The sequence below is a fragment of the Strix aluco genome, chromosome Z (genome assembly GCF_031877795.1).
Source record: "Strix aluco isolate bStrAlu1 chromosome Z, bStrAlu1.hap1, whole genome shotgun sequence".
NCBI classification, from domain to species: domain Eukaryota; kingdom Metazoa; phylum Chordata; class Aves; order Strigiformes; family Strigidae; genus Strix; species Strix aluco.
The window spans coordinates 90,219-103,467 of NC_133971.1; the positions used below are offsets into that span (position 1 = coordinate 90,219).

The window sequence follows — 13,249 nt, forward strand, 5'->3', positions numbered from 1 at the left end:
ATTTCTGCTACAGCAGAGCTCCTGCTATGGACCAGCAGCCTGCTGTCCTGTGCACTGTCCCAGCATAACAGACAATGTCCTCGATGCGCAGAACTTACTGTCTGAGCAGAAGGCACAAGAGAGGAGCTCAGGACATACAAATCTTGCAAGCTGACCAGAAGACACAGTGTGAAAGGTAGATATGATAATTCTGTTTCCTTGCTGAAATACAATACAAAGAGTTTATATTCTTCATGATTTCTTGTAGATGCAGACATATTTCCTGTCTGGTTCACTTGCAGCTCACAGTTCTTTCCAGTGTTTGAATGAGTTACGAAAATGATATGTGGCTGCTGCCTTTCTGCATCTTGGAAGGCACAGTGTTAAAATGGCAAATTATCTGGTTTGATAGAGGAATCATGGGCTGGCAGGTTCAGTTTGGGGTCTGGAAGCTGACCTAGCCTTTGCATCTTCCAAAGAAGGAATGTTTTTAGGTTCCATTAAAGTCACAGTGAATTAAGCAAATCTGAGCCAAACCCTTCTAATGCTGCAGTTCTTCAGTTCAGTGGGATTAAAAACATTCTATCAACAGCAGAGGGTACACACACAAGGAGCAGGTTGGGTGAGTGGCCATTTTCATATTGTTGAACTAGAGCTTTTAAATGGAAGATCCTGGATGAGCCACTCACTTTACTGATTTCTGGAACCACATAAGTTCGCAGACCTCCAGGACTGGTAGACGTCAGTACACTGGACCAGTTTTGTCAGAGATAGACAAATTTGCGCTTGTGACCTTGGTTTAGAGACTAGTTCTGCTGGTGCAAACAGCAGTGTGCAGGAGCTTGTGCTGGCCACTCAGTTTCTTGCTTTGTCACCGCTCTTTGTAAAATTACTGTGGCTGTATTCATCCAGGAGAAAATCTGTCACAGTGAGGCTCCCCAAGGCAGCCAGGAGTTGGCTGTAAATGCCACTGTTGGGCCCACTGAGTCTGAAGGCTGTGTGCTGGTCCCCGAGATGATGGTCAGTGGAAGAAGTGTGTCTAGTTTGAATCAATGTACAGTTGGGTGTTACCAAACTTATCATTCAGAGATCCTGGACTAAAATGGAGAAGGCCTTTCCAATGCCTAGGTACGGCAGCTTTCTCGTGTTGAGAAAACATATCACTGGATCCAGAAACAGTGAAAAAGGAATACAAAGCTTTCTGGGTCATTCTCTGCCATGAGTAGTTAATACACTATGACCACCAACATGGACTGACCAGAAGCACAAGGCAGGGGGGACTGGATGGGCAGGAGGTAAGTGTACAGATGTTAACATCCTCTGTTAAAGCATGTGGACTTCCCAGGTTGCCAGTGGATCTCTTTATTACAAAGGAGTTGTGAATTGGTGTTGGTAACTCTGAACAGTGTCTAGAAGATTCCCTCAATCTTTTATCATTCCGTTTTCCTGTGATTTCTGTCACTTTCAGGTAAATGGAAGATTTGGACACTAACTTAACCCAGACACGCAAAGCGTGTAGAATAGAGCAAATGGTAGCAAAATGGCTTCATCGCTCTCGGGATGGTGCATCCAGGTAAACATGTTTTCTGTGAAAGGAATATCTGTTACCACCTTTGATCAGAGACAGCACAAGCTTGTTCCCAACAAACAGGGGCAGTTGCAGGTTGCAGACCTTACTCATTGTTTCAGTTGTTCTTGGGAAATATGCATACAGTTGTCACTAGAAAAAGCAGTGTTTTTAAGCATCTCCCTTTGTTTCTGGGGACAGATGTTCCTGCTTTCACCCGTACTGGTTTTCAGCCACATCTGCAGAAAAGCAGTACTGCTCAATGTGAAATGTGCTTTTCTTGAAGATGGGGTTGTACTTCTCTTTGTATCTTGCTGTTGGCCCGTGTTTTTAGGGTAAGACTGGGTTGCATTTACAAGGGATCCTGGCCCACAGCTGCTTTACTTCCCTAAGGTCTGTGAATCAACATTAAGCTGGACTGGATCCTGGCAGAAGCAAAGAACTGTAAATTCTCTCGCTGCCTTGATGGGTAATGGTGTTGCTGTGATCTGTGCAGGTCAGGGCTTGCTGCAGGGCACACCTGGAGTTCTCCCTCTGTGTGACCACTGGGCTGAAAGGGTTGTGGTTACAACCAGCTGGTGCCACTGGTGTGATGTCTTCGGCTTTCTGTGGAGCCTGGGGGGGTCACTGCTGGCCTGTGCAGTGCTGGGTACCAAGGCAGGCGATGGCCTCTTTGTGTACTGGTGCAGCCCACTGGAAGTGGGGGGATGGGTATGTGCATGAATCTATGCCCCTTCAGTGAAGAATCTTCTGACTGAATGTTCATGAATCACCGGCTTCATGTCTTACAGGGGCAGAGTGTCTGCGACCGAGAGTTCCAGTGATGGCAGTGGCCAGCCTGCCAGCCGTGTCAAACTTACTGTCACGGTATACAAAGATTTGGTCCTCCACCACTACGGCTTTGAGATTTGTCCAAACCTTCCTCTTACAATTGCATCTGTCACTGCAGGTAAGCACTGATTCCTCCCCCTGCAGCCACAGGTGTGAGAAGCCTGAGCTGTCCCAGATGGCCTTAGTGATAAACTCCTGACAGGTATTTCTGAGTTTCTCGGATACCTCTGGTTGGCATGTGATCCTTGAATAATGAGGGCAAAAGCTGATGTGCCTGTGGTGTGCAGAGTGCTTGAAGATCTACCTGATTGTGATGGCATGGAGGAAATCTGAGCCAATAGCAGCTTCACTGCTAATCCTTCACCTGCACTTGGACACAACTGACCTTTAGGGATGCAAAGAGCTGCTTCAAAGTTCTTTCTGGTGTTTTATATGAAATTCACAGGAAAAATTTTATCTCAGAGGTCTTATTCTGCAGTGGCCCTGGTGATCTGTTGTTGAAAGTGCTCTTTGGGCTTACAGCCCTGCAATGCAGAGAGGATCACTGCTAGTTACAGGCAGCCCAGGTGAAATTCTGCTTAAGTCAAGAAGATCAGCTCTTCCAGTTATAAAAGAGAGCGATACAACTCTGCTTTTAAGGTGGCTTGGGAGGTTTGAATCAAAAACTGTGGATCTGTTTTTTATTTATTTTTTTAATGGGTACACAAAAATGGCTGCTTTTTACCTGTTGGTGTGAGTGTGACAGCCAGAGAAAGACTGTGCCTGAGCTGGGCAGGTGGGTGTTGTGGGGAGGGTGGCTGGAGGGCTGGCCTGGGCTCTGCCTGTCCGGCTGCCCATGTGGGCTCTGGCATCCCCCGTCTGCCTAGGGTGGGATGTTTAACATAAAGGCACTATGGTGTGGTCTGTCTTTTCACAGTGCTTTTGAGTGAAATTTTCTCTTTATGTCCCTTTCCATGTGAAACGTGGCTAAATTACCTGAGAGTTTTGGGGTCTGAGAAGTGGGGAAGAAGGTTTTCTGTTGCACTTTTCTTTTTTCCTAATCAGAAAGGATCAACATTCTGTTAAAACTAAGGCACAAAGAAAGCTGTCCTTTTAAGTCCTGTCCGTTGCTGTGGGAGCCCACGGCTAAAAGCCCTGTGTTTAATTCCAAATGATTGTCTTCACGTTTTGCCTTTCACGTATGGCACCTGGTGCCAGGGTCTCCCTGAGGGACTGGTGGCAGGTGTTGGTTGGGTGTGTGGGCTCTGGCAGAGAGGTTCAGTAGTGTGTGTCGTGGTGGAGCTGGGGTCCGCCTGCTCCTTAGCCCCTTGGATCCTGTGGCTGCTACTCTCCTGGAAAGCAAAGCTCAGAAACCATCCTCTTCCCTGTTGTGGGTTCTCCCAGCACACTGTGGTTAAGGTGACCTCCTCTGGGCTCTCCTGGGTGGCAGAGGGGAGTCACTGTGCTGGGAATCCACCCGCACTTCCCAGGGGTGCTGCAGACCTTGGGGTGACCGTCGGTATGCTGGGAGCACTGAGCCCTGGCCCATGTGCCGCCTGTAGTCAGCTACTGGGATGTCACCCTCAGGGCCAGGCCAGGGTGTGAATCCTGCAGAGAGGGACCCCTGAGCTGCGGGAGCTGCTCAGGGCCCTGGGGCCTCCACGGGCCTAGGGCTAGCAGGCAGGCAAAGGGAAAGGCAGTGCTGCTACCCCCAGTACTCCTGTGGTTTCTTGAGGGCCTGTGAGCCCTCCGGCTGCATCCTGGACTAGGACTGTGTGGTGGGCTGTGACGAGGAAAAAGGGTTGCGCAAGGATGATTTTCTGTGATGCAGGGGCAGCTTGTGGGGCCAGAAGAGCCTGGGTGAGGCAGCATGGACATGGGCAGTGGTACACCAGCTGTCATCAAGGCCCAGCGTCCTTTGGCCCCTTTTTATTTTGCCATCCAGAGGCAGTTGGTGAGGCGTGTGGGTGCTGGGTGGGAAGAGGAGCTCGCAGTGGGTGTCCCCCGTGGGGGAAGGTCTGCTGGTGTGGTGCTGTTGTGACTGACAGTGTGCTGGTCACCCACAGGGAGCACCGCCGAAGGGAAGCTGCAGCCGGGTGACCAGCTCCTCCTGATAAACTCCACCGCGGTGGACGACGTGTCTGTCGAACGAGCAGCTGACATCATCAGGTGTGGTCCTGAATGGCCCATGGGGACAAGGCAGCAGAGGCCTGAGAGGAGACGTGCGGGGACCGGGTCTCACCGAGGGCTGCAGAGGAACCTCTCCATTTCCTGGGGTGCTGTGCTCAGCGCGGGCCTGCCCCACAGGAAGGAGGTGGCCCTGTGACTGAAGGGCACAGCAGCCCAGGAGAGTGGGGTTCCCAGCTTTCCTCTGCCGTGTTGGTGCCTGGCTGAGAACCTTCCCTCACGGGGGGATGGGGGAGCCGAAGGCCTCGCCGGCACCACCTGCCATGACAGTGGGAAGGAAGGCGTGGGCAGTGCTGACCCTGGCTGACTGCATGTCTCTGTTACAGGGAGGCTGGTGACGAGCTCCTCCTAACCATCCTGCGCTGCACGTCGGTAAATGGCCTTTCTTCAGCACTCTCAGCACTCCCAGCAGCACCCCCCCAGAGCACCATGGCCGGCAGTGTGGCTCGCGGGGAAGGTGGGGTGGCTGGGCTGGCATGCAGGACACGAGGGCCTGACCAAAGCCATGAGGGAGCTGCGAGGGTCCTCTGCTTTCACACACGCCCTTTGAGGAGGTTTTGGGGAGAACCAGCAGTAACTCCTCACCACTCCCCTGGGTGCAGGGTCGGCGTGGCTTGCAGAGCCAGCCACACGGAGAGGCTTGCGAAGCAGTTTGAGCACATGGTCCCCGGAGCTGGAGGCTCCATCAGGAGCTGTGAGGGCCCAGCAGGCTCCGCAGGGGCCAGGAGGCCACAGTGACTGGAATGCAGGCAGGTCTTCTTGGCAAGCTGTGGCCAGGTCACAAAGAACAGCCTGGAGTGCTCTCCATGTGCTGGGGCTGTCTGGGCCATGGGGACCCCTGGACACGACAGTCAGGAGTTGAGGCTGCAGGCCCAGCACCCGCCTTAGGTGCTCCTTGGAAGCTCTTATGGCTTTCCTTTCCAAGTGCTGGAAAAATTTATCCCTTTTTCTCCAGGCTCCATCTGGTTAAGGGCTGGGACCTGGGTGTGGATCATACTTAGGGAGTAGAAGCAAAGTTTGAGTACAAAACTTGGTGCTGATGGCCCATTCCTGTAGCATAAAATTCCCCAGAAGGCATGTACTGCCGACGTGCTGTGTTTGTCCACATGATTTCAATGTGTGTAAAAGCTGAGCTGCAAAGCAAGGACAAAATTGGGTTTGTGTGCTTTTTGGCTTCTTGTGATGTATGAAAGTGGCCTGAGGGGGATTTTCCCCCCGCTCCAGAAAGCATTTTGGGAGTGTGTTTTGTTTGTTTGGAGGTCTTCTTTATTTTGATTTATTCTTAGACACAAGAAAGATTCCTTCAGAAGAGTTACTGGAGCTCTCAGGTCATGAGGTTTCTTGGCTGTTCAGTAGAGGTACATTAAAGAGAAAATTTCTTAAATATATTTTTCCTGCTCAGAGTTTTCCATGTGTAGGCATTCAATGGATGTGCACAATGCCAAAGTAACCAGAAAAACTTTAAGCAAACCCACTGAACAGTGGCTTCCTTCTTTTGTTAATCTGATCTCCCTTGCCTACTACACTGGCCGTAAGTCTTGCCAGTGCTTGATCTGGCTCTGGAGATAAAAGTGAGAGTTGGTTATGCAAGACCTGAATGCCTGCCTAAAGGGGGGAAATGCAATGGCTTTTCAGAGAGAAAGGATTTGGAAAACCCTTCACGGGATTTGGAACACCCTTCACAGGCCTTCATGCATTGTTGAGAAGCAAATGGGGCACAAACCCATTTTTGTTTTTTCCTTTGCAGGTCACCTCCAAATACAGCCAAGGCTGATCTGGGGTTTGGGGTTGGCTCTTGCCGCACTCTGAAGGCAGCTGTGCTTAGAGCTGAGAGGTAAAGCCTCCCATCAACGATACCAGACCCGCTGCCGGGGCTGCTCTGGCCACACTGGAAGGGATGTGGGTGGCCTTGGCCCTCCTCAGGGCAGCTGCGGGGCATGATGCTCTGTACAGCCTGGTTCTGTACAGACTCTGGCAGGGCTTGCGGGCTAGGCACAGACACTCCTTCCTGCCTCCCTTCCTCTGTCCTTGCCAAATGGCCTTGGGGCGAGATGGGGCTGTGGCAGTTTGGGAGGCACCTGCGCCTCTGGCAGGAGTATAGAAGTTGCTCTACCTCGAAGTTGTCTAGGAGGATACTGAGGGCCACTGCCTCTGTTCTTCTTAGGGAATATTGTGCTTTACAGGAGCAGGATGTTTGGGCACAAGAACTCAGTGGTTCTTAGGCCCATGTGGTGTCTTGTGAGCTTGGTAGGCCCCCGTCATGGTGGAAGCATCATTAAGTGACAGCGGTGCAATGAAGTTAAGGTGGCTTTTTAACCTTGAGCAGTTTTCTTAAACATTTGCAATTTGAGAGTATGCTCTAGAAACCCCAGCTGAGCTGGGAAGTGCTGTGTACAGGGCTGTGTTTTTGTGATGCACTGACAGGGGGTTTTGTCTGTCACTGCAAGGCACTCTGCATGTGTTGGTTTACGGTGCTGTGTACTCCCACTGCAAGCCAGCTGTTGGTAGATTAACAGTTGTTCTGCAGGGTCCTGTCTTCATTGCAGGAGTTGGGGAGATCCTCAGCACAGCAGCTGGTTAACATGCAATGAAATTAGGAGTGTGTACAGCATGTGTTGCACATGTGTCCACTGGCTGGATAGCTGGATTTGGGTTTGGTCAAAAAGGCCCATAGGAAGCCTGGGGGCTGAGAGACTCCTAACCTGTTCTTGTAAGTGCGAGACAGTGTGGTGTGAGCAGCTTCAACAAGGGCCGTGACCGCACACCTGTCTGTACTGTGCACCTCTGCCTCTCGTACATGACTGCAACAGACTGAGCCGCTAACCAAGTGCTGTTGTTTTTCCAGGGGGGGCCTAAGTCATCATTTCTTACTGCAGAGAAGAGGGCAAGGCTTAAAACAAACCCGGTGAAAGTACGGTTTGCAGAGGAAGTGCTGGTGAATGGACACACGCAGGTCAGTGGGGCAGTGGGGCAGTGGGGCTGTGGCCATGGGCACTGTGTGCTGGGAAGAAATGGATCTGTCCTGCGGACAGATGCCGGGCTGGGTTAGCGTGGCCAGGGCCGTCAGAGTGGCTGCACCTCACTGTGTTAGTCTGCCCTGGATGTACATCCCAGCATCTCGTCCCAACTTGTTTCCTAGGCTCACGGGCGATCGGGGAAAGTGCTGGCATCTCCAGAGAATTTTATCTTTGATTTGCTTACTTAGACTAATGGAAAATACCTGCATGTACTGCTTTTGTCCTTTTACCATCAGGTGAACTTTAAACCAGCATTACACAGCTGTGGGATGTAGCAGTCACCTCCTGAGGTGCTAATCTCTCCATAGTTAGCCTAGACTGAACTCTGGGCATGACAAATCCTAACCCTAACGAAGAGTGGTGATTCTTACTGTCCACACCAGGCTTATTTGCTGCCAGAGTAGCTGGGGTATCTCTTCCTGGCCTTCAGCAATGTTCAAGTAGCATTGTGTTCAGAGAGTTTGGTACTGGTGACTTTGCTTTGCTGTTGGATTTGACATATGTTCTCTAGTTGATAGGGTTACAGCTTGTTGTGCTTCATATCCTTGTAGAGGATTTCCACAGAGCGTTCACAGCTGCCTCCATAATCGACCATCTGTCAGCTGAGCCAGTCTGTTCTTATGTGCAACGAGATCATGGCTCACTGGAGGAACATTGTAGATTTATCGCAGGGTTTGTAGCACTGGTAACAAATGATCTGCATAGATACGGGTCTGCCTGTCGCAGAAAAGAGCAAGCAGTGAGAACACTTGTAGCTTCCCTGAAGTGCGAATAGTTGTTAAATGTTTCCTTTTTCTTTCTGTGTAACTTACTAAGCTTAGTGTGATTGGGATGGACTGGGGTCAGTTGGAAATCTTAATTCTTGAGTTTTCCTTTTTCCCTTTGGAATGAAAAACTTAAGTGGTCAAAATCCCCCACTCCAGTCCCCTACTCATTAGTGCTGTCCAGATGTCCAGGTCTGACCAAATCTTGCTTCTTTGCACTCTGTAGTGATGATGAGCCAGCCACTAGGCCCTTTTCTTCTCTTCCAGGCTGTCTCTTGTTTTCCATCGTTGGTGGTGGAGAGCTCTCCTGACCCAGCTCAGGCAGAGCCTTCCCTGTGGCTGGTGTCTCCTCTCCTGCTCCTCACCAGGGCAGAGGTGCAGCCAGAGCTGCCATGGATGTCACCAGCCTATTGGACAGGTGCAGTGTGAAGGCTTTGGCACCTGTGCCTGATTCCAGACGTGTCAGGACTCCTTCTCCTTCTCCGGCCTGCTCTCCAGAGCAGGAGAGGGTCAGGTGTAACTCCTGACACATTTGCCAGTCAGTCTCTCTAGACTCTAGGATCCTTTCCTTCCTGCCAAGTTGTTGCCATATATGCTAAAGCTGCTGCAAGGCTTGTCTCTGCTCCACCAAGGGCTGTGTTCACATCACTCAGATCTCAGTGAAAGGCTAGTCTGGGATCCTGGCTGAGCATTACGGCAGCTGGGCCACCTTCGCTGACCAGAGAAGCCAGGACTGGACCCCTTGTATGGTCGGAAGATGTGACACACAGGCCACAGAGCTGACGAGGCGGGGAGCAGGGAACAGGATGAACGTGCTCTGGAAGTGGTCCCAGGCAGAGGTGACTGAGAGGCCTTGGGCAGGGCTGGTCATGACATACAGCCAGACCTGAAAATGCCAGCAGTCTCTACTTTTTCTTACAGCTAGATGTTCACACTGCTATCTGCTTCGGAACTCCCATGGAGCTGTTTCAGCCAGAAGTTGGGTGCTGGTGTTGCAACACTTGGAGCTCTCAGATCTGTGCCATTCACTTACTGATTGCAAGGCAGGTCTTGAGAGGTCTGAAGAGGGCACTTCTGGAGGGGATACTGTACTCTGTGCTTCCTACAAAGCCTCTGTTGATATTTTGCTAAGTTAATCATACCTGTGCAAGTGCAGGGCGGGGACGCAATCAATATACAGCTTGTGATTCATTTAATGAGAACATAAAAGTAAGAGAAATTCATTTGGGTGTTGAGGTCTCCCTGGTGTTAGCTTCCCTTTTCACCACTTGAATGTGAACCCTGTTTTGAACAGTAAAACATTAGCACAAAGGAAGAGTAAATAAATTTGTTGCACATTTATGACTTCTTTCTGGGAAAGCACTGTTCACCATAGACAGCAGCTACTTTGCTTGAGTGTTTCAGAACTGCTCTCCTTTCAGCAGACTGATATATTAAGACAGCCAAAATGGATGTTCTGGCCCTGAAAAACTGCAAAGCCTCTTGTTTCAGTAAATTGCCATCTTAATGGAGCATTGCTAAGTGATCTTTGTGGCAAGTGAAAGGAACGCAGAGGCTGTCTTTTGCAGTTGAAACCTGAAACTCCAGTTTTTGAACATAAATTGTTAATAGGCCTCAATGCTATCCAGCATCCATTTTCTGTTGCAAACTTATTATGTATTTCCGTATAACTGAATGATATGCAAGAAATGGGTCCCTCAGGATCCTCAGGTCAGCATCAGTCAGTGTATTATTAGAAGCTGTGGGCCTAGCTGTAACATGGAATAAATCAACCTTGCACCAGACAAAACAGGAGGGGTACAGCTGCTTAAGCCATAGCAGAATCTTTCAGAATTGATTCACAGTAGCCTATTAGAACCTGCACAAAAGGAGAGAAATCCCATCCGGGTGTTCTGACCAGCTAATTGGATCTGACTGGGAGAGTGGTGATACTTAACTTGTATTTGAATTTCTGTATAGATTTCAAGTTCTGATGTGTGCTGGCTGTACAAGGCCCCATTCATATGATAACCTGTGGCTGTGGGAGCTACCAGAGAAAATGTGCAGTTGGTGTAAACCAGCATCACTTTTCTGAAATTGATCGAGGACCCAAAGCCTGTCAAAGATGTGATGTGTTGTGCTACTCAGCATGGAGGAGTTAGAGTTTGGGCTCAGGAATAGGGCAGTGTTCACTCTTTTATCTCAGTGTTGACTATAGGCAGCTTGAACCCCACAAAGCAGGGATGGGAGGAACAAGGAATGAGATTCATAGGTGTTTTGTGTTCTGGTAGTACTTCAGGGTATATGGGCTCTCTATCAAGAGGGAGCAAGGTTGTGGGATTTATAAGGTGTTGCACAGCGATGAAACATAGGAGAGACCATCGTAGAAATGCCATTCTCAACCTTGGGACTGTCATGACACGTAGGTAAACTCTTTTAAGATTGGACGAATATGCTGGTCCAGGAACATAAGAAAGATAAGCTGAATGGGAAGTTTAAGGGCAGAGAAGTAAACTTTCTCAGCACTGAAAAATAGGAAGAATAAGGCTGAAAACAAGAAGGCAGGTGCAAATGAGCTCTACTAAAGGAGTAAGGTGGAGGGCCAAGAGGTGCCGTTCTAGACAGCCCCAGAAGAACAAAGACCAAGTTCCCAGACCCTTCTCAGAGCACCCAGTGGAGGTACCTTTGCTGTGGGAGTCACTGCCTTGTCTAATGCATTTGAGACCTATCTCAGGAAACTCTGGTGACATCATCTCCAGTTTGGGAAGCCCCAGAGTCACAAACCTTAGGGGAAGGCTCAAGAAAAGTACCACTGCATGTTTAGCTGAATCCTGCAGCCTTGCCGTGGTGTGCAAGATTTGTTCATGGTAGCATGGAGGGTTTGGGTAGCTCTTGATTTGAAGCCATGGCTGCTGCCAGTGGGAGAGTGTCAGTGTGGGGATTAGCATTGCCTGGTGCCCGGTAATGGGAAGATGGCTTTTCCAGCAGACATCGCTGCTTTTCTGGTAATGAGCAGGGAGAATGGCTCTTAGCTTTCAGTACCTGCCAGATATGCCTGTACCATGTGGAAACTGAACAGTGGGCGTATCTTGGGCCATGTGCAGCTATTGCACTGACTGGAGTTTTATGGTAAAGGCATTTGTTATGATCGCTTTCCCTTGTTCCGTGCCAGAAGCATAATCAGGGAATAAAGCCACAGAAGAGGATTGCAAAAGCAGAGAAAGATTTTCATTTATACCAGGATGTGCTGTGTCAGGCAGTGCAGACTGGTGCCCGGAGGCTTAATGTCCAGGGATTAGTGCTGTTGCTTTTGTTCTGCAGGGGAATTCTCTTCTTTGTATGCCCAACGTTCTGAAGGTGTACTTGGAAAATGGACAGACGAAGGCTTTCAGGTTTGAGACCAGCACTACTGTGAAGGTAATGATGCGTGGTTGTTTGTCTTTGTTCCCACCACCTGAATTCAATCCAGTAGCAAAAACACATGCAGTGGAACTTGCAACATCTTGGTTGTATTGGCCAGTTAATGGGAACTGGATTGCCTGCTGATGCTGGGCGTGCTGGATTTTCCATGCCCTTCCTGCAGAGAAGGTGTTGCTTTGATTCACCTCGTTTTCTCAGCAACCAGTTTTCACAGAACTTGCAGCAACTTGGCTGTGAGACCACTATAGCTTTGTGCAGTGTGATTGAAGTTGGGCAAGAGAACAGGTTGGTGGGGGACTGGCAGATAGGCAGCTGTCCACACAAATGTTGCTTTCCTTGGAAACCAGGTGGCAGAACACAGAGATAGTTTAATAGAGCAGTGACAGTGCACATCCCTGAGAGGGAGAATGAGTTTCCTGGCTTGGAACCTGGACAGGAGAGTCCTGGTTTGGATATCATGTGAGCTCAGCAAGTGGAATTGTGCCAGTTGTTACTTAAAGTGCCTTTCTGTGTTACCGTAAATTCGGTCTCAAAAGAAACCTCTAAGACTTAGTTTGAAGTTTTTAGAAGGCAGGCATTCTTTATTGCAGCGCAGGATGCACGGGGGATCATTCCACCTAACGTGCATGCCGAAAAACAAAATCACACTTACTATATACAATAAAAGAAATTAATATTCATCTAATTTCCGAGAAGTACACACCTATTTCGAGAGGATCTAATGCATATGTTAATATATTGCACAAGTGTACTAAAATTTGGGGTAGGGTCTCTGAGGGGCTTCCATGGGTGTTTCCGGTGGTCTGTGGTGGTCCCTAGTGGCTGTTGAAGAGGTGCCTCTTAGTGTCCTTTCCGTGAACTCTGAGTTGTGTCTGTTTTCATATAAGGCCTCGTCTTGGCTCATTGCTTTGTCTGTAAAGTTTTGCAGCTTTCTTATCTTTGACTACCACAGGTGTCTGTTGGTTTCTCTGCCCTCCCCAGGATGTTCCCATCACAGTTGCAAAAATTATGTCCTTGGGCACATTCTTGTCTGAGGCCCCTTGCAGCAATTAGCACCAACTGCTTGCAGGCATCAGCTACAGGCATCATCTGTGTTTCAGCATCATTTCTGCACTGGTGGAAATGTTCCCCTGGAGAGACATGAAAACTGATGAACCCCTTGAGATGGAAAAACACTACCACCTCCCTAGGATCAATTGTGCTTGGAAGCATTATAGACAAGTTAGTGCCATTCTTTTCAAACTACAAGGTGCTGCTCTCCAGAACCATTAATCTGGCACTTTCCATAATTGCCATGTTTAGACATAGGCTTACAACCTTTAAGTTTTTCTAGCCTGATCTTTAGAGTTGTTCAGTGTTTAAGTTGGAGTTAATAAGGTTTTCCTATGCAGGGTGATTGGAGGCCGTAATGTCTTTGAAGGATATATGATGTCCTTCAGCAGTGCAGTTACTGTGGAAAAGATGCATGATGGAGAGACATTCTGGAGTTGTCAGGCTGGAAGAATATTAAGGGGAAAAGCAAGGAG

At 49.2% G+C, this 13,249-nt stretch overlaps 1 protein-coding gene across 7 annotated transcripts in view; it reads left to right on the plus strand.

Moving 5' to 3' along the window:
• Positions 1 to 13,249, plus strand: part of FRMPD1 (FERM and PDZ domain containing 1) — a 27,377-nt gene continuing 14,128 nt past the window's right edge. For 5 of the 7 annotated variants that reach the window (XM_074813364.1, XM_074813365.1, XM_074813366.1 and 2 more), the window contains exons 1-7: positions 1 to 175; positions 1,448 to 1,552; positions 2,338 to 2,495; positions 4,423 to 4,525; positions 4,870 to 4,915; positions 7,389 to 7,496; positions 11,625 to 11,720. In XM_074813364.1, coding sequence (XP_074669465.1) covers positions 1,452 to 1,552; positions 2,338 to 2,495; positions 4,423 to 4,525; positions 4,870 to 4,915; positions 7,389 to 7,496; positions 11,625 to 11,720 — 612 coding nt within the window. In that variant the 5' untranslated portion in view covers positions 1 to 175; positions 1,448 to 1,451. Of the gene's footprint in view, positions 176 to 1,447; positions 1,553 to 2,337; positions 2,496 to 4,422; positions 4,526 to 4,869; positions 4,916 to 6,236; positions 6,378 to 7,388; positions 7,497 to 11,624; positions 11,721 to 13,249 lie in introns of those variants that run through there. The other 2 variants (XM_074813370.1, XM_074813371.1) reach the window with 2 other exon arrangements.